The sequence below is a fragment of the Propithecus coquereli genome, unplaced genomic scaffold, assembly GCF_000956105.1.
Source record: "Propithecus coquereli isolate 6110/MARCELLA unplaced genomic scaffold, Pcoq_1.0 Scaffold545, whole genome shotgun sequence".
Lineage (NCBI taxonomy): Eukaryota > Metazoa > Chordata > Mammalia > Primates > Indriidae > Propithecus > Propithecus coquereli.
Window position 1 is genome coordinate 943129 of NW_012151341.1, and position 25263 is coordinate 968391.

The 25263-nt window shown below is 34.6% G+C and overlaps 1 protein-coding gene across 1 annotated transcript in view; it reads left to right on the plus strand.

Annotated features, from left to right (window-relative positions):
• The window catches only part of ATP2B1 (ATPase, Ca++ transporting, plasma membrane 1), a 117183-nt gene extending 94468 nt beyond the window's left edge, over positions 1-22715 (plus strand). The window contains exons 13-21 of the mRNA XM_012657561.1: positions 1577-1756; positions 2439-2526; positions 2882-2988; positions 8429-8620; positions 8854-9067; positions 9553-9764; positions 11042-11149; positions 12899-13081; positions 21201-22715. Coding sequence (XP_012513015.1) covers positions 1577-1756; positions 2439-2526; positions 2882-2988; positions 8429-8620; positions 8854-9067; positions 9553-9764; positions 11042-11149; positions 12899-13081; positions 21201-21512 — 1596 coding nt within the window. The 3' untranslated portion in view covers positions 21513-22715. The remainder of the gene's footprint in view (positions 1-1576; positions 1757-2438; positions 2527-2881; positions 2989-8428; positions 8621-8853; positions 9068-9552; positions 9765-11041; positions 11150-12898; positions 13082-21200) is intronic.
• The last annotated feature ends 2548 nt before the right edge of the window (positions 22716-25263 follow it).

Genomic DNA, 25263 nt, shown 5'->3' on the forward strand with positions numbered 1-25263 from the left:
GAAAGGCACTGTACTAGGCATTGGTGATTCAGAGATAAGGTAAAGATCCTACCTTCAAGCAGCTCATTGACTTGCTGAGGATTCAGGTAAACGAATAACTATAATATGTAATGTCCTATAATAGAGGTTTATATAAGATGAAGGTGCAGTTTTCTCTGGTAGGCAGACCAAGAAAGCTCCCGAGAAATTACATTTAAATTGGATTTATTACAGAGTAGAAGTTGCAAACAGGCAGCCTGCAGGCCAAATTTAGCCTGCACTCAAGTTTGGCGTGCGCATGTGTGTACAACATAAACTATTAAGAGATTACAAACAAATCTGGGTTTCTTCTTTCTCTCGAAATTGTAGGTTCTGTTAACATTGGGCTCTCATGTCCACCATGGCAAAAATAGGCTAGAGCTGAGTAGCTCTTTCATTAGACATATATCTCGGGTTTGTTATTTTCAGCATCTTTTCCTCATTTATGTTACCTGCATGTCCCTGTAGGCATTTGAATTTGCAGTCTTTGCTCTAGTAGGATTAGTATGGACTTTCTGGTTAGAGAAGAGCAGGAGGAGATTTTCTAAGCAAAAGAGAATTGTAGTAGCAGAGACACAGAAATAGTATGTTCACTATTTATCTATCAACTTGTGTGTAAGACAGAAAAATTTTACATAAATCTGGAAAAGTATTCTAAGGCTACTCTTTTATACTGAGAACTTTATGGTTTGTGTATAACAGTTGAGGAATCATATGTTTTTAAGGAAGTATATTAGCGTTAGAAAAAGGATTCTACCATCAAGTATATCAGGTTTTTTAAAGGAGGAACAAACATGAAGGCAGGGCTACCAATTAAAAAACCATTGCAATAGGTCAGGCACCAAACAGCAGAGACATGATTCAGGGAAGATTTGGGGTAGAATCCATAGGACTCATTGGCCCTTAAAGATGTAGGGGAAGGGAGATGACCCTTAAGTTTCGCTAAATAGGTAAGGGAAACATGGTTTCCCTTTTGGAAACCTGAATTGATACCCACTTTACAGGTAGAACTGTGAATCCTGCTTTCAACAGGTGCGGTCAGGACAGGATGTAGATTTGAAAGTTATTAGTATATAGATGGTAATTGAAGGTATGGCAGCAGGTGACCCTTGAAAGAAATGGACTGGAAAAAAATGAAAACCTCCCTTAACCGTAAAGAAAAAAAAAACAAAACATTTTATTCTGGTGTGATCTGGGCAGTAAAACCAGAAAAGTAGAAATCCAGCCAGAAGAGAATTGCGTAGTAGTTACCACAGGGAAAAGGTGCTTTAAAAAACCTTCAGTAAATAAATAATGCAAACAAATTAAGTAAGATGACAACTGAAAATGAAGCCTGAGCTAAGACTGTGGCCGTGGAATAAGAAGGGAGAGATTATTAGGAATAATTCAAGAAACAGTATCTTGAGATGAAATCAGTCAGTATCATTGTCATTATTTATGTCATTGTCATTATTTGTGGGACTATAAAGTAATGCATATTTGTGCAATGGGATCTTTTTTCCTCTGGAAATACTGATTTTCTTTCATAATAAGATTTTTTTTTTTCTATGTAAACCAGGTGCCAGATGCAATAAAAAAATGTCAGAGGGCTGGAATTACTGTGCGGATGGTCACTGGTGATAATATTAATACTGCTCGGGCTATTGCTACTAAATGTGGTATTTTACATCCTGGGGAAGATTTTCTGTGCCTAGAAGGTAAAGACTTTAACAGAAGAATACGAAATGAAAAGGGAGAGGTAAGAATTTTTTTTTTTTTTTTTTAGTTTTTTTAGTTGACAAATTTTTAGTATATGAATTTCATTCAACATGTACATACTGAATATGCATTATGTTAGGCACCGTGCATGAATAAATGCAAGCTACACCTTAAGAAGCCAAAAATTATTATTCTAGGAGATAAAACTGACAAATAATAAAAAAATTTAGCTCTAAAGGGAGTGAGCATTTCTTGCTGTGTTTTCTGAAAGTACTGGCGGTGAGACTAGGCCAATTTCAGAAGTACAGTACATATAAGGGAGTAATAGGAGATGAGTTTGGAAAGGCTTATGGGGCATATTTTAGGGGAAACCAAACTCTCTCTGTTTTTTATGCTAAGTTATGGAAGTTCCATTTTCACCAACATTGCAGGGATTTTTAAAATTTAGTCTTACAGTGATACATATAGCTGTGGTTTTCAGGTTTGAGTATGCATCAGAGTCCTCTGGAGAGCTTGTTAAAACAGATTGCTGGGCCCCGCCCCAGCTAAGGTAGACCTGGGGCCTTGCGCAAGAATTTGCATTTCTAACAAGTTCCCAGGAGTTCCTTATGCTATTAGTCTATTGACCACACTTTGAGAACTGCTGATAAATATGCTAGATAGCTAATTTGGATTTATGAAACTAGGTTTGGGCACATTTTAACTTTGATAAAAATTTATAGATTGAGCAAGAGCGGATAGACAAGATTTGGCCAAAGCTTCGAGTACTTGCAAGATCATCTCCAACTGATAAACATACACTGGTTAAAGGTGAGTCGATTTTTCACAATCGTTATTTCACAATTTCTTAATACAGAAATATGCTCTGTTTTATAAAATAATAATAGATACTGAATATTAGATTGAGTCATGGATATAAAATCTAAATGCATTTGATATCTTAGATGAATTGTGTTTATTTTCAGTGATAACAGGATATTGCTCCTAATATAACCATAGTTTCTGGAGTTGGTCTTCACGTAACATCTAAGTAGTTTCCATTTTTATGTTTGTTTAATTGTTTATTTTTAACCTTGAGTCTATAAACTGACTAGTCAGGATATTCTTCAGAATCACCATATTAAAGAAAATTTTTTCACAGCACAAATATTTACTTTTATTTAAGGTATAATTGACAGCACTGTCTCAGAACAACGCCAGGTTGTAGCTGTGACTGGTGATGGTACAAATGATGGCCCAGCTCTAAAGAAAGCAGATGTTGGATTTGCAATGGTAGGAATTTACTTATTCAAGTATTCAGATGTAATTTACTGGTTGGGTTGTTTTTTTATTTGTTGACTAAATTACTATTGATTTTAAACACTGTCCCTCAAGATTAATTTGAGGGATAATTAATAAGCTCAAATTGGTTTATAAGTCTAATCAGTTTACATGAAATCTGACTAGATGATTCCTTTTGAACAATTATAATAATATCATACATTTACCTTGTACTCTGTTAAATTTTTAAATGTCTGTCATCTCATCTGAACATTACCACAGCCCTCTTAAGCAGGACACAGGCTTAGGACAGTTACGTGTATTCAAATTAAAAATATAATTGAGAATCTTCCACCAAACTGAGAATGTCTTTTCAAGTGTAATAGAGCCAGACACAGTGACATCTGCCTATAATCCCACCTACTCAGAAGGCTGAGGCAGGAGGATGGCTTGAGACCAGCCTGAGCAACAGAGCAAGACCCTGGCTCTTTAGAAAAAAAAAAGAAGTAATTAAATGTCATCATTTTATGTATAGTTGTAACCTTTTTTGTTTGGGAAAAAATCTACTTGTTTTTCCCCAAGTCCTCAATTTAAGTATTTTATTTTCTTTCAGTTTTATTCTATTTTTGGAAAATACAAGTCCATAATTTTTCTTAAATCCAAGACAGTTCTTAAATCTAAAACTATCATAAAATTGAAATTTTTTACCTAAATTTACAGCAGACTCATTTGGCTACAAAACTTGTTCTGAACTAATGTGAAGCAGTTATTTGTCTATTGTGAATATTTATAGAGATATTAATAGGGTTTTATGGGGTGCTCACCACTTTTGGAGAGGATTTATGACACGGGTATGTGCCTCATCTTTCTGAAATATGAGAGACTTTGAATTCTGAATCACAATCTAGCCCTAAAGGTTTTTAGTTGAGAGAATGTTTATGTGTGCAAATGTTTATTTGCATAATTTGTCCCCCTGATATTTTGCTGCTAAAATAGGAATTTAGAAGATCTACCATGGTGGCAGCCTTTCAACAGGAGTGAGAGATGGGAAAAGGAAATTACATGGGTAAACTTCCCACAATCAAAAGCAATGAATCCAAGATCTACCCTACCTCATCCCAAATTTATACAGTTGGCAGTTGTATTGGTAAAAGCTTTTGAAGACTTGGGAAGAGTACCTAAAAAGAGATGAGGAATAATTAAGCACTTTTCCTTTTGCTTTAGGCAAACAAGATCATTCCCTTTAGGAACACAGGATCACTCACTGCTACTCCTGAGCATTTAGCAGGATTCTTATTGCAGCTTTCATCCAGACAGCTGGCTAGGAAGGCAGTTATGTAGAATGTGTTTTAAAATAAAAAAGCTTTCTTCCCAAAACCTGAGTATAAGACAGATACTATAGACTTTAAATAAATACAGGTAAATATAGTAATGCAAAAAAAAAAGTAGTACAATGACTAGTTGGTTTGTGTTTTTTTAAGCTCTGAAGGTTTACGCCCAATTGTACTACTTTTTTTTCCTTTAATAACATCAAAAATCTAAATTTATTTCAAAAATAGAATAAATGCTTAATGGCTTAGACTTAAAACCACTCTTGCTCAAGCTTGAACTTTACTTTGGTTGTGCGTTTGTTAAGTTAAAGACAAACTTACTGTCTTAGGGATATTTTTAGTTACCCACAAGATACTACTATTGATTAGTTCTTTCTAAATATGTCTCCTATTTTCCAGGTAGAAATAGTATTTTAGAGCATCTTCTCTTCATCAGTCAATCAGTAAAGTGTGTGTGATCTAGATGCATAGTCAGTCCTCCATGTCTGTGGGTTCTGCATCTGTGGATTCGACCAACTGCAGGTCGAAAATATGCACGGTGGCAGGGAGTGGGTAGTTCTATCTGTACTGAACATGTACAGACCTTTTTTTTCTTGTCCTTATTCCCTAAACAATACAGTATAATGAGTATTTACATAGCAAGTTTTGGTCAAAGAAAGTCCTTGTCACATTATATTATTCTTACAAAAAACCAGTTACCCAAGTGTAGAGATAATTTTTGTCATCAAAGACTGAATACCATGGTGTATTTCAATAACCAAATGCATCTATGGTAGTAAGATCTAAGTCAATTAAAATACTGTCTTTTTAAACTTTATTTGAATTAATGAGGGATTCATTTGTTCATTATCCAAATATTAAGAAGCTGTTTTCAGTATTGTGGTCCAGAAACATTACAGGTGAATAATTGCTGCGTCCTCAAGGTTCACAGCACAGGGAAATAATCATGGGGTAGTGACAGCTACGAAGGACTAAACACAATACATTGAGTGTCTCAAGAAAAAAGTCCTCAACTCTGCCTGTGGAGACTAGGAAAGTTTTTCTGGAAGAGGTGCCATTTGACATGAGGGAGGGAGAAGAGCATGTAGAGAAGTACGGCCAGGAGGCCCTCATTCGTCAGCAAATTACATATAGGTAGTTCAGTCTAACTAGAAGAGGGTGTGGTGTTGCAGTGAGTTATCAAGCTGAGAGGATACACGGGGCCACATGAAAAGGGCCTTGAATTACCAAGATAAAGAATCTGTTCGTTTATCCTGTAGACCAGCATATTCCCAAGCAGACTTTTGATGGAGGTAAGATAAATTTAGAGACTCGCACTGCATGTTAACACACAACTCTGAGAAGCTCATAAAAAAAGCTGTTTAACTTTTTTTGATTGAAAGTTTCCCACACTTGTTTGACCATGGAACTAGTTTTTATTTGGACACCAATTAACATCATAGAGTTACCTTTTAAAATTTTAAGGATTTGGAACAGGGGAGTGATGGCATTTGTAAAATATGGGCCTGATTAGAATGAGGAAATTGTGGTGAGCTTGGACGTGTTAAATATGCTGCACATTAACAGTAAAATACTCAGATTAGGAGCTAGAGGCTAAGATTCTAAATTAAGATGGTTTCTTCATTGAGTATTTTGAGAAAAGTTTCATCTGAACTTTGTTTTTGTGTTTATCAGCAATATATGCATAGCATTTAAAAAGTCAGATAGTTCTGTAGGACTTAATAATGAAGTCCCCTGCTACATACCATCTATTCCACTCCAATTTTTGTCTCCCCAGAGGAAACCAGCTATTTTAGCTGTTTCTTTCACTTAGTTGTATACCTTCCTATCTCTGAATCTCATGATTCTAGTGGATTTTGATGTTTTAAGTGTACGGCATTAGCTACTGACTTTCGTTAAGGAAAATGAGGACTTAGTGCTTTCACAGGCACACATACACAAGCACCCTTACCACATTCACCCTGTATACATCTGTGCTTGCTGCCTATCCCATCATTCTTCCAGTAGGGTTACATCATAATTTATGTTAGGTCAATATTCAGTCCTTACTGTGACTGTAAATGCTGTTCCAAGCTGAGCCATGTGGTCTACTGTATAATTACTTTTCCTTCCTTGCACAACTTTTTGTATTGCCTCCCTATAAGTTGTCTTTTTTATTTGCTTCCTTTTTATGTATTTTTTTATTTATAATTAGTTTTTCTATGTACTTAACACTAATTCATCCCCAAATTCTGCTTTCAATACATCAGAGACATCTGGCACTTTTACTAGTTTCACCCCATTAGAGATACCTGTCTCACATCTTTTGACATGCTTTAATCAGGACTCAGTTTGCTAGATTTATTGCATGGCCATAGCTGTCTTGTTAGTTAGTCTCCACACCTGGGTATTTCCTTTACTTCTCCTTTGTGTTGGATCTTGTACTTCCTGGATTCAATGGCATCGTCTTTTTTGGTTTACTTCCTCATTTAGTTGAGCCATGTACACCAATTGCTTCCCGAGAAAGCATTCGTCTTCATGCATTTTGTGTTGCTATAACAGAATACGTAAGACTTGGTAATTTGTGAACGATAGGATTTCCTTTGGCTCAAAGTTCTGGAGGCTGACAAGTCCAGGAGCAGGGCACCAGCATCTGCTATGTGTCATTTCATGGCAGAAGGTGAAAGGGCAAGAGAGCACAAAAGCAAGAGGGGGCCAAGCTCGCTTTTATAAGAAACCCACTCCCAGGATGATGACATTAGTCCATTCATGAGGGCAGAGCCCTTATGACCTAATTACCTCTTAAAGGTCCTACCTCTCAACTCCGTTGCATTGGAGACCAAGTTTCAACACATGAACTTTGGGGGACACGTTCAAACCATAGCAGGATTCATAAGAATTAAACTTTTTCATAATTTTTATGAATGAATCATACTCCCTTCTAATTACTGCCCTGTCTCCCTGCAGAGAGGACCAGTATTCTGAAAATTATTACTTTTGCCTGGTTTTGAACTTTGTACAACAGAATTATATGTGTTATGTTGAGCCCATCTTCTTTATTCAGCATTGTTTGTGAGATTCATCTGTTACACATAGTTGTCACTCATTTTTATTAATCAATGATTTCTTAATCTGTCCCATTCTTCTATTGACAACATAGTTGTTAGTAGTTTGAAGCTAAGGGCATCTCCAGTGTCTTCAATAGACTTTCAAGAGATCTTCCTTTTTTATTCCTGCCTTCACTGCTGCTTCCAGTGCTACCTGATACTGTCAAGTCCTGAGCTTTAGGGAGGGTTCTGTAGTGTAAAAAAAAAAAAAAAAAAAAAACTGTTTCTCTTCTTGCCCTGTCATTGGCTTAGGAGTCAGATTTCTTGAGTCTGCTGAGTTACTTACCCATTTGGTTATCTGATTTCCAGGCTGTAAGTTTCTTTTTGTTTGTTTTTTGTTTGTTTGTTCTGGTAGAATGTCTTTTCCCTCTAACTTTGTCTTGTGAATTTTTTTTTTTTATACACCTTTTTGTGTGACTTTTAGAAGGAGCTTGAGTAATGGCCTTTGTTCATTCCTCCATTTTTAACCCAACTTGAACTTTATTTTTAATGCTTCATTCTTTGATCTCTGCTAAGCCAGAATATCTTTATCAGCAGTATCTTAGAATAACTATCTTACCTTCTTTTAGCATAAATTTAAATCAGTATTTATTAGGTATAATGGTAAAATTTTTATTAATTGTATATTATCTTTTTGAATATTTCAAAATTATATTTAAAAGATTTAGTGTAATTCACAGAATTTGGCCAGGCATGATTGCTTATGCCTATAATCCCAGCACTTTGGGTGACCAAGGCTGGAGGATTGCTTCAGGCCAAAAGTTCCAGACCACCCTGGACAGCATAGCAAGATCCCATCCCTAAAAAAAAAAAACACACACAAAAACAAAAAAATTAGCTAGGCATGGTGGTGCATGCCTGTAGTCCCAGCTACTTGGGAGGCTGAGGCAGGAGGATCACTTGAGCCCGGGAGTCTAAGGTCACAGTGAACTATGATTGTGCCACTGCACTTCAGCCTGGGTGACAGAGTGAGACCCTGTCTCAGAACAAATAAATAAAGAAAGAAAGAATAATTCACAGAATTTTTTTTAACAGGGTATTGCTGGAACTGACGTAGCTAAAGAAGCATCTGATATTATTCTCACAGATGACAACTTTACAAGCATTGTTAAAGCAGTTATGTGGGGACGAAATGTCTATGACAGCATCTCAAAATTCCTTCAGTTCCAACTTACTGTTAATGTAGTAGCAGTGATTGTTGCTTTCACGGGCGCCTGTATTACTCAAGTAGGTGACGATTTGTTTATTAAACCTTGTTTATTTTAAAGCAAAAATGTGTACAATCTGCCTTTTTAAAGTACTTAAATATTTAAATAAGCTGAACCTTAATATTTTAGGTTAATTGATATAAAAATATAATCCTGTTCTGTTCATTAAGTTTTTAAATCCTCAAGGCTTCCTGAGAATTACTGAGTCCCTGAATAGTTGTGAATGTCTATTAGGAAACGTATCTTTTCTAGGACTCACCGCTTAAGGCTGTGCAGATGTTGTGGGTAAACCTCATAATGGATACGCTGGCTTCCCTGGCTCTGGCAACGGAACCACCCACTGAGTCTCTCTTGCTTCGGAAACCTTATGGTAGAAATAAGCCTCTCATTTCACGCACAATGATGAAGAATATTTTGGGTCATGCATTCTATCAACTCGTAGTAGTCTTTACACTCTTATTTGCTGGTAAGAATTAAGTGTCTAATAAAGATTCAGTTAATTGTTTCTGTTCCAAGCTATAATGATATCATCCAAGATGTTTTAATGTTATAAATTTTTCAAGAACCTAAGTTCTATTCCTGACTTCCCATTCATCTTTAATTTTCTCCTGCTTATCAGTAGGTCCTTAGTAAACTTTGGGAGGCAATATGATAGGTAGTTGGTGGGGGGAATGAGTTCTGATGTCTTATCCTGGCTCTACCACTAACTTAGATATATGATCTTAAGCAAATCAATGTAGTGTTTTGGGGGCTTCAGTTTTCTCATCTATAAAACAAGAGAGTTGTCCTAGATAATCCCAGATCCCTTCCAGCTCTTTCCACACTGTCATTCCAGATGAAACAAAAGCTCTGGCTAAGTTTTATTGTTGTATATTTCCTTGAAATGTTAACCTTGAAATGTTAAATTATTTTATATGATAATTACAAAACAGTAATTTTTCATTCTTTCAGGAGAAAAGTTTTTTGATATTGATAGTGGAAGAAATGCTCCTTTGCATGCTCCTCCTTCAGAACATTATACTATTGTTTTTAATACTTTTGTGCTGATGCAACTTTTCAATGAAATAAATGCCCGGAAAATTCATGGTGAAAGAAATGTGTTTGAAGGAATCTTTAATAATGCCATCTTCTGCACAATTGTTTTGGGCACTTTTGTTATACAGGTGGGTAATTGGAAAAGATAGTTTCAAATTTGATTATATGGGAGACATTAGGTAAAAAGGTAGTTTGTTCCAGAAACTACGTGACAGCTGTGTGTGTGGAGCTGTTGCCTTGATGTGTACAGTATCATGTTGATTCAAGGTGTATATTAAAGAATATAGAAACTCTGTCTCTTGTTTTTAGAGGTAAATGCCACAACTAACTAGACGATTTTATTTCTTCCAACTCTTAAATGAAAGGTTTGTCTTTCTTATGGAAGTTAATCAGCTCATCACATTATTGATTCGTTTCCCCAGCATCTTAATATTCTTTTCACATCCCTCACTATACCAAAATAAGGATAAAGTTTAAATGAAAAAAATTAAGAACACTTGTACAAATAAATATTGACTTTTTCATGCTTACTATTTTCTTGGCTTACAAAAGAAAATTATTCCAATTTTATATCTCTATTAAAATCCAGACCCAATTGTCAAATCCGTTATGATCTGCCTGATTGGGCTACTAACAAACCAGTTGGGACTTTATCTGTACAAGTATACAAATAATCTTGACTTTAAAAAATAGTAGAATTAACAAATAAATATATATTACTTGAATTAGAATAAAGTAGAGCTAAAAAGAATGGAATTTGAAACTTTAAAAATATTTTTAATAAGGAGGGAAGCATATCACTGTATTATGAATTTTAATTTATGCACATCATTGGACTTCACTCTCTTTATAAAGGAGAGCAAATCTGAGGGCATACCAGCTGAGCTAGCCCATATTTCATAAAACATTCAAGTTGCTTTTCTTCTCTGTAAGTCTATTCATATTTATCCTGACACATCTAAATGTTAACTAGGAATGAACAACTATGTGGAATGGAAAAAAAGATTGTGTATTTTGTTCACTATTCCATAACATATGGTCTTTTCTACAAAAGTATACTACTGTTTGTGAAAGGCATAAATTATTTAAAGAATTATACTAAATACAGGGACATGTAGTTATTTGGGGTTATATCAGAAACAGTATAAAGTTATTCTTGATCATGAGAATTTTTGATTTTTAGAAACATAATTTGAACATGAAATATGCATGCATTTAAAATATTGGGCAGAGATTTTACTTTATTTCAGTTGCCTTGTTTTCAGCTGTGACTATTGTAATACACTGTCAGAATAGTGGTTGTTCAGCTTGAGATCTAAAGGACATAAATTTGGGTGTTTTAAAAAGTATATGAATTTTTAAATTTAAGCGATTTAAATAAACTTACTCTTGATTATTCCTCCAGATAATAATTGTGCAATTTGGTGGAAAACCTTTCAGTTGTTCAGAACTTTCAATAGAACAATGGCTATGGTCAATATTCCTAGGAATGGGAACATTACTCTGGGGCCAGGTAAAAATCTCATCAGTTTTTGTACAAGCCTAAAGTGATTTTTTTGAAAATTTTTAGTGTGTATTTTCTTTAGTCAGTTCTGTTACTTGATTCTAAATAGTTAACATTCTAGGTCAAGAAAGGGAATTTAAGGATTTTTTTTTTTTTTATGTAGTATTTGTTCCAGGATGTGGTGTGTTTATTTCAAATTATGCCTATACAAATACTATTTTAATTTCTTACTAAAGGTGATGTATTTATAACTGGTTAGGATGCTAATATTTGTATCTTATTCTATGACCTATTTTTACATTTTCAGAATAAAGCTTTTTTATAGAAATTTAGAAATAATGTATATTTCATTCTGTTATGTAATTTAATCCAAAATATAGCACAGAAAAAACCTTGAGCTTTCCTTAGAGAATGTTTTTATAAAAATAATAGTATCTGCAAAAAGGTGTCACAGAATGATGTTTTAGATTATTAGGATTAAGTAGCTTTAACAGTGTATATATAAAACATAATGCCTGAAAAATGAGATATACCTCATCTTAACTATAGGCAGCCTACTTGCAAATGCATGTCATTATTTTTTAAAGATGAGTGGTAATGACATATACATTGTTCATTTTAAGCCTATTACTGTAAAACTGGTAGAGAATCTATGCTAATGTTTTCATAAAGGAAGGTTAACATATGTTACAGTATATAATTTGTGAGCTAACTTACTGTCATTCTGCAAGTCACTGAAACCAAACTTTCAGGTTTTCCTTAAATTTAGCTCAATCTTTATGCCTTTTTATTTCCCCTTTTTCTTCTGTTTCTAGGTTCTGAGGTTTCTCTTCTTACTCTGTTATCTAATTATTGGTAGAGATATTTAAAAGGACCCATACTTGGTCCACATTTCTTTTTTGATTACCATTCTGATTATTTCATAACGTTTTCTGATAATCTGGCCTATTTCAGGAAGAGGAAATTCAATACCACATACATACCCAACAAGTTTAAGTTACTGTCTGGTTGACGTTGTCTATTGATTTTAAGTGTGCTATGATGGAGAGAGCGCTGGCTTTGGTGGTCAGGAGACCTTGGTTCTTAGTCACTCCATGTCTCTGAGCCTGTTTCGCCTCTGTGAAATGAGGTGGCTGGACTAGAAGTTCTCTGAGCAGTTCCGTATCTGACCGCATGCTTGTTTCTCCCCGATAAACCCAGCTTCCTTAGGTGGCTATTAACACAAGCTAATATTAATGCATACTTATTGGTGATTTTTGTATTCTCTGTTTCCTAGGGCATCTGTTTCTGTTTGGTGTCATTATCAGTCAGTGTTAATACAATTTTAAATGTTTGCATTTTATAAAAATAAATACATTTAATAACCAGAACTATTTTCAGTGTAACCTTGATAATTTTTCAAATTTTGATATGCTTTTTCTCACTGAACTCTTAACAGCATTAATGAAATATAAACTTGCATATCAAAGCATGGTTTTATAATTAACTGTCTTGAATGTCCTAATATAAAATATGGAAAATGTAACCAGGTTAATTTCCAGTCAGGAAAACTTTTTATCCTTCAAACTTAAATCTTTTGTCACTAAGAGAAGAATATTTTTTTGTTCTGGGAGAGAAAGACTAACCAACAGGACCTCATTGCTTCGTTGGTAAAGATAGTTGGCTACTCTCACAACTTTTAACACCTTTAGTAGTAAATTGATCAGTTTAACTGTACTTGATATGATTTATTTCTAAGTTCTTTCCCCTGTGTTGTAGCTTATTTCAACAATTCCAACTAGCCGCTTAAAATTCTTAAAAGAAGCTGGTCATGGAACACAAAAGGAGGAAATACCTGAGGAGGAATTAGCAGAAGATGTTGAAGAGATTGATCACGCTGAAAGGGAGTTGCGGCGTGGCCAAATCTTGTGGTTTAGAGGTCTGAACAGAATCCAGACGCAGGTATGGGCCTGGTAGAGAGGTAGGAGAGATGCTGGGAGCAAGGGCTTTTGACCTGGGGAGGAGGTCGAGTGTGCTCCTTAACTTCCTTTCTAGCCTTCCCAACCCACAAAATTTATTCTTTTGAAAAATTGTACTGGTGCCTGGAATGAATGAAACTTTTAACTGATTATGAAAGAACGTGTCTATATGCCCCTAAGCTCCTTTTTTCCTAGCTTTTTCCCCCCTTCATCTCAAAATGCTACTCTTGCCTATTTATCTGCTCTGTAAAAAGTGCCTTTTTCTTTTTATATGTTGATAGATGGAATGGTCCTTTCTCTTGTTCTCTCTCTCTCTTGCTGAGCAAGCTGTCACAATCTCTGATTCCTTGCAGATGGATGTAGTGAATGCTTTCCAGAGTGGAAGTTCCATTCAGGGGGCTCTAAGGCGGCAACCCTCCATCGCCAGCCAGCATCATGATGTAACAAATATTTCTACCCCTACACATGTAGTGTTTTCCTCTTCTACTGCTTCTACTACTGTGGGGTGTGAGTGTGTGTTCCTAAGTGCATGAAATTAACATTTCCTACTTCACACACCTAACGTTTCTCATTTTCTCCTTAATGTTTAAATTCATTGTTCAGGCTTTTCATAAAGCTTTCTTTTCGTAAAGTGGATTGAGACCTCAAAGTGTTGTCATTGTTGTTGTTTTATTTCTTAGAGGGCTAGATAACAGGTGGAACAATTGCAACCAAAGATTAAATATGAAATCTGTGAGCTTGTCTCTGTGCTAATTCTTAACAGTTAAGATGGGGAATAAAATTGTAGCTTAGAATTTATGAAACTACTATAAATTTTTGAGTATATGCTTTTAAACTTGTTTATACTGCATGGTTCCTAGAAGCATGTGATTTGAAACTGATCTAACAGAACCAGGAAATTGCATTTTTAAATATAAAAATGAATTTAGTATTTTGACTTTTATCTTGTCCAGTTTGGAAAATAAGTTAGTAGCCTGAAGAAAAGTTCTTAGTATATATAGCAGTTGCTTGCCTTCTTAATCTGTTTGCCTTGCTTTGAATTTTTTTTGAAAGGGGGGTAGGTTCCTCATGGAAACTTCAAAGTTCTGTGATGTTTATGGCTTGGTTTTTTGTTGTTTTTTTTTTTTCCATTTGTATAATCAGTTTAAAACTGCATGATAGGTAAGAAAAATGTTAAGTTTCAAAAGAAATAGGGAGAGTGTACTGTTGCTTAATTATTGAACCATTATATGTTGTAATTTTCATTAATTGACTGGAATAACAAATTTTCTTTCATATTTGCAGTAAATTACAAACTCCCTAAAAAGCCTTATAAGCTAGATTATCTTACTGTGAATTAGTTTCTTCTGATTTCATAGTGGATTCTCAATATATTGGAGGTATTAAAGATAAAAACCCAACCCCACTCCAAAAATCTGCTGAGTTACCTAAGTAAAGTTAGCCTTGTAGTAGGCAGAGAACTATCTTTTCCAGTTGGTCTTTATCCAGTTAAGGAGTAGAGGAACCTTGGGAAGCTGGAAATTAAGGGAGAAAACAGTGTAGACTATTTACTCAGTGTCTGTTCTTTGTTTGCTTAAGCAATTTTCATTTGATGTTTTTAACAATGTTGTAAAACAGACAGGATAAGAACTGCTTCCATTTTCCAGTTGTGAAAACTGACTTGGATTTTAAATGACTTGCCTGTAGCTAATAAGCAGAGACAGCATAATGTAAAGCAAAGAGCAGAGAAGTGCTCTAAGGACAAACTGACCCTGTAAACATTAGGATATTAAATTTACCTACATGGATTGGTAAGAATCTTCCTTTTAAAAATTATGTACCTGAGTGACATGGTAAATATAAATTACCTGGCCTTATGCCTGGTACAATCAATGTCAATTATCTCCTCCTCCTAACATCCGTGGATTTAAACTATGCCTGATTCTCTAGGGTTTCTGGATGGTAAGTGTACCACAGACATTTATGGAAGGCCCAATCATATGTCAAGGCTGTGCTAGAACTTCCAGAACCTGCAGTCTAGTGAGGGAAACAAGTAGTTGGAAATTTCTTCGTGGCAGTAAAACACAGAAGATTGTAACAGGGTCCTTAGCCCACCCTGAGAAGTCAGGGAAAGTTAAAGATGACATCCAAGCTGACCCTTGATAGAATTCACCAGTTGAGGAGAACAGGCCTCAGTGATAACAGCTGGTACTAAAAGAGTAATAATGTGTAAGGGGTTGATGAAGCCGGAATGGAAAGTAAGGGGGGGCCAGACTAAGACTAGACCCTTCCTTCAAAATTTTAAATTTGCAAACTTTCAGACCTACAGACAAGTTGAAAAATTAATACATGAATGCTCTTCACCTGGATTTACCACTTATTACTTTATAATATCTGCTTTATCCACCTATATATTAATATATACTTTTTTCCTGAGCCATTTGAAAGTGACAAATATCATGACATTTCATCCCTAAGTACTTCAACATGTACCTCCTAAGAATAAGAACTCCTGCATAGAAGTCCTGTGTATAATCACACTATATTATCACACCCAAGAAATTTAACATTGATACCATCATGTTATCTACTGTACAGTCCATACTTGGATTTCTTCAGTTTTCCCCATGTCCTTTATAGCTTTTTAAATCCAGGATCCAAGAAAGGCTCATTGACAGTGTGTGTTCTGACACCTTAGTCTCTAATCTGGATCCATTACCTGCCTTTATTTTTTATGACATTGACTTTTTTTTTTCCTTAAGAATCCAGATTGTCTTATGGAGTGTCCTATGTTCTGGATTTGTCTGATTGTTTCCTACTGATTAGCTTCATATTACATTTTTTTGATAAGTTTATCTCACGGGTGGAGTGTGTTCTATTCATTTTTATTTCAGCAATATTTTAAATAATTATTTTGTCATTTAGAGGGGTGTCACATGCTTAGGTATACTATATTTACTATATTCCTTTAATTGTGTTCCAGGCTCTATGTTAAATTTCAATTCAGTCATAAACTGTTTTAAGATGTAGACACACACACCTCTCCGCACGCTCACCTCACACTCCTTTCTGATGCACAGCTATATGTGAAACCTCTGAGTTGCTGGGCCCATGTGGCCAGGGGAATAGTGTTAGACTTCAGGGAAGTAGGGATATACTTCAGAGAGTGGCAGAGGAGGGTTTGTAGTTGTTGCTTCCTCAGGTTTTGAGATGTTTACTTCTTTATTGTATATCCCGTGTTCTCGGAATGTGAGGCGGTATCCAGGGGCTGAATCATATCTTGTTAATGAGGTTATCATTATACACTAACAGTTGCAGTAATTATATTGCTGTTACCATAAATATCTTTCAACCTTGCTGGTGGAGCATTGTCTTAGGCGCTAATCAGCATCAGTCAATTTATAGAGTTAATTAATAGTGTTCCTACGTTTAATGAAAGATTTCATTTTCTCACTGTGTTTTTTGCCTTAATATAGAATAGTGTTAGAAATATCTGCAGATGTCAAATTTCTTTTGACCTTTATTTGGAGTCCTTGCTTTGCCAAGTAGAAGGAATAATAATCCATTTCAACTTTGTCATATACTAGACTTGGAACATCTCTGGAGAGATGTTTTTCTCCTCATTTATTAGTCAGATCTTTACTCTTAAATGTCTCTAGAGAAAACATTTTGTAGTTTTTGTTTATAAAGTATATCATTCTAATATTAGTCTTCACCATTAATATATTTTTTTGCCGAGTAAATAGCTGTCTTCCTGGAAATGAAAAGTTGAGAGAAAATTTGATCTTCTAGGTGAAGGGTCAGCAAACTACAGCCTATGGGCCAAATATGGCTTGTTGTCTATTTTTGGAAATAAATTTTTATTGGAATGCAGCCATGCCCATTTATTAAATATTTACCTATGGCAATTTTGCACTGCGAGGGCAAAATTGAGTAGTTATGACAGAGACAGTATGACTTATAAAACCTTAAGTATTTACTATGTGGCCCTTTACAGAAAAAGTTTGCCAACTCCTGTTCCAGATAATTAAGATATTACACAGGTGGGTCTCTCCTTGAGAAAATTCAATATACAAATACCCAACTTTGGAAACTAGCCTAGAGTTTTCTTGTTGCGAAATGTCTTTTACTTTACTATTGCATTTCTTTTTGAATTAGTGCATATAGTAAAAGTGATGTTGAATGCAAATATCAGAAATGGGCAATCTATTGTAGAAAATACAATATATCAGCTAGTAATTAAATAGTCTAGTATTTTAGAGCTATCTCCTTGTATTTTCTGCTGTCAAAAATTAGGATGGTATTTAGAAAAGTGCGTGGTTTTGCAGGATACATGATTTTGTTTTGATTTGTTACTTAAATTTAATGTATTGCTTACCTTGATAATCATTTTCAGTTTCTTAAAATTACTTCTTGATTATTATAATCATCTTAGATTTTTTATTTACCTTATATGCTTCATGCAGTGTTTTTCTCTGTTTTTTCCCTCTGTTGAATAATTTTCAAAAAAAATTTTGACATCAAAATTATTGAATTTTTCCTATTTCTGATAATTTTAGGAGGTATAGTGTGTTGCGTATGGTAGGTCTAGTAGATAATAAGTAGGAATTGCATTAGAAATTGAATAAATAGCAAGGCTTCGATTTCAAGAATGGATAATTAGAGTTATTTATGTTACTGTTGAAACTGAATTCTTCACGGTATTAGTATAGTTTCCTACTTACCTAAAGTATTATGCTCATAATTATTATTTTCCTCAGAATTGCTGCTGTACTGTGAGAATTTTACATATAGAAAGCAATAAACATCAGAGCAAGTGCAAACTAGCTCAATGTCATGCCTTAGATCACGAGTGTTATCTTATGTTCTTTATAAGTAGAAAGTAAAACATATCTGGTTCAGTGATTTCTGGTTAATCTAGATTTTAGTGTATGTGTCTCGTGTGAGAACTGTTTTCTGAAAATTGCTTTGGATCGTTGCTGAGCTGTCCTTTTAATACGCTGTGAATCTATAACCGCAGTAATGCGGCTTTTGTAGAGGAGGCAGAAGAAGGAAGCATTAACCTTAATCTTAGGAAATGTTTTATTCTAGTGAAGTTTAGTGATAAAGTAAATAAATGCCCATATGTTCTTTTATTGACTTCCCAGGAACCTGGAATGAGGAGCCCAGAAACCTGGCTTTTAAGACTCTTTAACACTAATGAAGAGTTACTTGACAAGTCAGCCACCCATCCTCTCAGTTGCTTAGTTTCAGTATTTGTACAGTGGTTAGAATAAAATGTCTCTAATACTGTTTCAGTAAATCCTTTCAGGTAGAAAAAAGAAAACGTACACCAAAATTGAAGTTTGAGTAAGAAGGAATTTAATCCGGTTTTGCCTGCCACAGCGTGTGTGTGTAATTGTGTATATACAATACACTTGTTGCCCTCACTCGTTCAGTCTCTACACTCTGCCCCTCTTAAAGCTTTGCTGACTCCCAAATCTCTGACTTCTGAGCTCTGTATATTTTCTAAATTTAACATATTCAAAAAGTGGATATATTGCCCCCTTCATTGTTCCCTTCTATACCCAGATTGTTTTTAAAAAGAAAAGAAAAAACACACAGAGATCACTTAACTGTTTCTCTATTTTCATTAGCAACAGTACCAAAACCTCGTCAAATAAGCAACAGCTTCAGGGTCATCTTGAACAGCTCTCATCACCCATCAAATTTGCCAGCCGATCTTCAATTTGTATTCTCCTCTGTGCCTACTGGCTTCTGACACCAACTGTATTTTTTAGAAAGTTTTCTTTTTGCTTTTTAAACTTTATTATTAGGACAGGATACTTGCTAAATGTCACACATATAAGATGTGAATTGTAAGATTTCACAGTAAAACATGGAATGAATTATTATACTGGTATACTTAGTGCTAGCATTGTTTGTGTTCCAGATATAAAGCACTTTACCTCTTAGTAAAGGGAAAGGAAAATAAGAGCAATAAAAGAAATTGAAAATTACTTGCTGCTATTCTTCAAATTAAGGAACTAAAGTACGTTTGTACTTGAATAGAATTATGAAATAGCATATGATAAGGTTGTAAGACAATATAGAATAGATGCTCGCTGCTCCAAGTGTGGATTGTGGACCAGCAGCATCAGCATCACCTCAGAGGTTGTGAGAAATGCAGGATCTCAGGCCCCTGCTGAATCAGAATCTGCATTTTAACAACATCACAGGCTAATTTATGTGCACATTAAAATTTGAGAAGCTCTGGCATTGATACTCATGAGCTAACACTGTTCTAAGCCTGTAGTGTACTAATTTAATCTCCCGTAACAACCCCATAAGGCCAGATACCTTTATTATTTTCCATTTGATAGTTGAAGAAACCTGTTTGACCAGGGTTCCTCAGATAATAAGTGACAGAGCCAGACTTCACACCCAGACATTTACCTCTGTTTTTCTCACTTGGCTATGCAGACTCTGTATAAAGGGCTAAATGAGTATGAACTAAAGCAGCTTACAAACAGGGCTTGGTAAATCAGGGAAGACTGAGAAGAGATGAGGTTATAATCAGAAAGAAGTTGGGCACATGGCCCTAAGCTCCATGTTACATTTTTAAAAAATATATTCAAGGCCTGGCGCGGTGGCTCACACCTGTAATCCTAGCACTCTGGGAGGCCGAGGCGGGTGGATCACTGAAGGTCAGGAGTTCGAGACCAGCCTAAGCAAGAGCGAGACCCTGTCTCCACTAAAAATAGAAAGAAATTAGCTGGACACCTAAAAATACATAGAAAAAATTAGCCAGGCATGGTGGCGCATGCCTGTAGTCCCAGCTACTCAGGAGGCTGAGGCAGGAGGATCGCTTGAGCCCAGGAGTCTGAGGTTGCTGTGAGCTAGACTGACACCACGGCACTCTAGCCCAGGCAACAGAGTGAGACTCTGTCTCAAAAAAAAAAAAATATATATATATATATATATTCAAAATGTTCATTTAAAGAAATTTATTAATTTATTCATTACTGTGTTATGAGATGATTTTGGTGACATATCTTTTTCCTAGAATGTCAAAGTATCAGTTACTTCTCTTAACATTATGAGTAAATAATATCTTCATTCTTAAACAGGCTTTATTAGAATCAGAGCAAACACTGTATTTGAATTGATATATAGTAAGTGCTTGACTGCTTGGATTTTGTCGTTTTGTTTTTTTAATCTGAATGGCACTGGGTCAATGACACCTAACATCAGAGTGTGCTGTAAGTCTGACTGCCCATTAACCTCTTTGGTTTATACAGCAGACTTCTGAGAAGGAAGGTGAATTGTTGGGGTTTTGTTTAGGGGTGAAAAAATACTAGAAAACTTTAAAACTTTCTGTTTTCCTCTTGGGAAATTTTTCACTCAAGAATCCCAAAGAATTTTGTTGTTTTTGTTTTTAATCTTTTCTTTCCAGAGAACTATAGTAATTGATTTAAGTTTTAATCCTGTTACAAAGAAAAACACTAACACTTTATAGATAAATGGCATATACTCAAACATTTATAGCTGTTTAATGGCATTTTATAGATATTTATTTGGGTTTTGTCTTTATTTTTATTTTTAATTAAGGGAATAGTGGGGTAGATGTGAGTTCATTGTGGCATTCGGCATATATTTGCTTGGCTTTTTCATAGTCGGTGACACCCTGATTCCTAGCATGATAAAAAGTAACCCTTTGTGCTTGACTTTGTTTAACTTATTTGAATTGTTTTCAAAAATACATTCTTTTTAATTGAAAAAAAAAATCAGCTAAGCTTGTGTATGGTTAAGTTTTTGTTTTGTTTGTTTTTCATTTGATTTTGTTCTCTTAGGGAAAAAAATCCTATAAAATGGCTATTAAATTTTTGGCCAGTGACAATGAAATTTTCTTAGTATTACTTTGAATTCTATACCTCTTAATTCTTAGAGTATGTGGTTTTGTTGTTCTGTAGTGTCCTACTAAAATATTCATTTTTTTACAGTGTATTGCAAGTTCCACTGCATTACATGCAAATATGATTCACTCATACCTAGCTGTTTGTGGATTCAAACTCATAAATGAACCATTTTTAAGTTAAGTTAATAGTGTACTGATACCTTTCTGTGTTTTCTGATATTTGCAGATTCGAGTGGTGAATGCGTTTCGTAGTTCTTTATATGAAGGGTTAGAAAAACCGGAATCAAGAAGTTCGATTCACAACTTTATGACACATCCTGAGTTTAGGATAGAAGATTCAGAGCCTCATATCCCCCTTATTGATGACACTGATGCTGAAGATGATGCTCCTACAAAACGTAACTCCAGTCCTCCACCCTCTCCCAACAAAAATAACAATGCTGTTGACAGTGGAATTCACCTTACAATAGAAATGAACAAGTCTGCTACCTCTTCATCCCCAGGAAGCCCACTACATAGTTTGGAAACATCACTCTGATTGTAAGCTGAATGTTAACACACTAGCTGCATTGTAAAGAAACAAATTGAAACTGGGTCTTTTCACATATTGTGACGGACAAGATAGTATTCTTGTCTTTGGACTTCAACAGAAGACACACTTGTACGAATGTAGATTTATTTTTTTAAAAAAAAAAAGCAAAGCTTTCTGCCAGACTGAGGGTGCTTTTTGGGGGGTGGGAGAAATGAACTGACAGATAAACAGTAACTCAGCGTAAGTGACCCGTGGATCATCAGTAGTACCCAAGAATGGTCCTGAACAGTGTATTAGCAGAGCTTTAGTTTATCTCAGTCCTTGATGGGAGAGAGGGAGGAGTAAAGTTGGGCAAGACAAAGAGCCCTGGATCATTGAATTGATACTTTAATTTCTGCTGTTGGCTGTTAATAATTTGGATTATTTATGTTTATAAATGATACAGATCTGTTTACAAGGTTTGTAGATACTTTTTTTGTTCCTGTTCATAGATGGGAAGCTTCCTTATAACTGATGCAGAGAAAAATTAGTCCTTCAAATACTGCTGTATTTTCAGGAAAAAAAAAGGGGTGTTTCTATTGAAACTGTACTAAATTTTTGCCTACAATTTACCTTGTTAAATATTGTAGATAAATTGCTAATACTAATAGCCAAATAGATAACACTAATGCTTTGTTTAAAAAAACAAAAAAAAAAACAAAACGAAACAAAAAAACATGAGCAGTGGTGTTCTAATGAAGTTATGGCATCTGTCCTAATTAGTTTCTTAAATACATTTACTACTTAATGGTTTTGAAACAACTGTTTAATTTTTAAAATTTTTGAAAACTTGCTAATAACATTTTGTTCAGAATTTAGTAGATTGTTTAATGCAGGACATCAACTACATAATGAAAGATGCTTGAAATGCTTTTGTTATTTCAGGCAAATCAAATTAAATCAAACTATCAAACTACAAGAGAACCTTAGTCCTTTTTGTTCTTGTCTAAACATGTTAGTTCAGTGATGTCTTGGTGAACTGTGAGTGAACTGTATTGATTTTTCTGATAAATCCTTAGAGACCTTCATACAGCATGAGGGCTGTTGGCATTTTGAAAAAGGTTAATAAGTAGAAGCATACATGTTTTCCTTTTGTTTTTGAAACTTGTTTGTAAACATAAATAAATATGCCCTTTTATAAAATAAATTCATGGCAATGTTTTCTTAAAAGACATTTCAGCTTCTTTACTCAATTCTGCATTTATAGTGCATCAGTCTTTTCTCTTTAACTACAATTGGAATGAATTTCAAGATGGTAACAGCCCCATGAAATATCACTTTAATTCCTTGGTGGTAATCTAATAGGTTAAGAAAATTATTACAATTTTGCCATTTGACATATTTCTCATAGAATTTAGTTTGTCTAAAATGCTCTCACAGTTTAAAAAAATATAATGACCACCATTGTCTTTGATACACTTATTTTAATTCTGAAGTGGCCAAATAACAGATTAGGTAAAATGAGATTATATGAAAAAGGTGGAAAAGGTTCTAAAAAGATATTTAGATGTAATAATTAACCATATGCTGGAATACCTATCTCTCAGCCAAGTGGATTCTTTAGCTCTCTTTATCTTTCTTTTGTCTACCTTCCCTTTTTTGCCTCTGTCTTTACCCTTTAGAAACTAGCATTGTGTTAGGGCCCGGATTTCACCAGATACACAATCCTTAAGCTGACATAAAGTTTACGAGGATTACTATGACATCTGAGAGTGCTGAGTCAGCAAAGAATCATTTAGTTGATGGTGCTTGATATTTTTGGTAGGTGGGGGAAATCTTTTTCTCTCCGTCAAATCTTTGCAGTAATCCTCTGCAAGTCTTAGAAACACATTGGCTCTGTCAGCATTTGTATATTTCTTCATCAGGTATTTATAGCAAATCATACTGTAAAAAGAGGTAGCATGATATGCTGGGAAGCATATTAGACTAGGAGTCGAGACCTGGTTTCTAGTCTTGGTTTTGCCATTAATGTGCTGCATGATCTTGGGAAAATCATTTACCCTAAATGAGGGTGGTGGACTAGACTCTGTCTTGAAGAACCCTTTCAGCTCTAAAAATTGACCCTATCAACTGGAGAGCCTGCAAGGCATAGGGAATAGAGAAAAGGGAAATGTTTTCAGTTTTTTTTTTAATTTTGGTTATGCTTAAATATGAATGTAATTACCAAAAGATTTAGAAGTGCATGTGCTTTGGAGGATTTGTATTGAGCTTTTACAGTATTCATTTTTCAACTCAAGGCAATGGCTTTTTACACCAACTCTAATCCATAAACGGATCTTATGACATCCATGAAGTAGTAGCAAGACATGCTTAGTGTGTATTTCTCTCTTTGAGACACTGTAATTTCTACCAGAAATTTCCAGAGCATTATGTAAGTAGAAAAAATGCAAGCAAGCTGTTAAAAGATCTTGGATCCCATTATATAGTGTGTATAGCTGAAATCTGTAATTCAATCACTTCTTCTCTTTTATCCTCTAACCAAAAAATTGTTTAATTTTGCATCCCAAATGTTTTTAATCTTTGTATATTTTTTAAAAATCCTTTTCTCCTCATCATTGCCTTTTTTGTGGTTGTAAATAGACTTACTTGCACTTTGAAGATGAGTTACTCCTTGTCATCTTACAAATATGTGATATGGTAATTTTCATAACAGATGTCAGTTTTGAACCAAGAAATGGTGATTTGTTTATAAGAAAAAAAAACTGGCTTCATTTCTGTGAAATTGCTCTTTGAAAATTTCTTTTTACACGTGTAAGCCAACTGAGATACCGTGACGGTGTTGATTTCTTTCAATGATGCTTACCATCTATTTTAGCCACTGAGCCTTTTATTATTTGTCTATTTGTAAAGTTTATTTGTCTTAACTCATTTAATAAATATACTGTTTATCTGTTTCTGAATGGGGACTGAACTTTTTGAATATTGATTTGAACATCAGATTTTGGAATTACTTTTTTCTACTTGAAATTTTAAAAAATCTAATTGATGAAAATTCTCTAATGTACTTGAAATGTTATGGTCGTGTTACAGTGAATCAGTGTTCTAATATGCATAATCTTGCCTCCGAAATGAAAGTGGGTACACAGTTCCTACTCCTACCCACCATCTTCAGCCCTTGAGGCACAATAGGTCATTTCTGCAGTCCGCGAGAATGTAAAGTTTTGGTTTTAGAACAGATTCGTTTTTCACATTACCTGTAAGAGCTTATTTTTTCATTAAGTAATCCAAACATGTCAATAGCAATTATCTAAATGCTATGGTAAAAAAAAATAATAAAATTGCCCTTGGTTGGTTTTTATAATAAATTATTTACATAAATTAGCAACTACGTTGAAGTACTGAGTAAACTTTAAATGATGATGAGCACCATATTTTTCAATCAGTATAATATAAATCAGTAAATTATTGAGTATATTTAAGTACCATATTTGTAACATGAAAGATATTTCCATTTTGTCAAATTGGGTTTTCTATTTGTATTATTTATTAGAATTGAATTTTGAGTTAAGTTCTCTTTGTAAAATTAACTGAAATAAGAAAGGGAAATTGCTTTAAGCCTTTGCTTGTTGACATTTCTCCTTGCCCATGTTTTTAGAGGACTCGTGTCTTATTGAAGCTGCCTTCTTTCTTTAACCTGTACTACTCTAAGACTCTGAGGCCCAAACTCCGTATCAGCTTTTACCTTTTTAAATTATTGTTACACTCATTTGAAGACCAA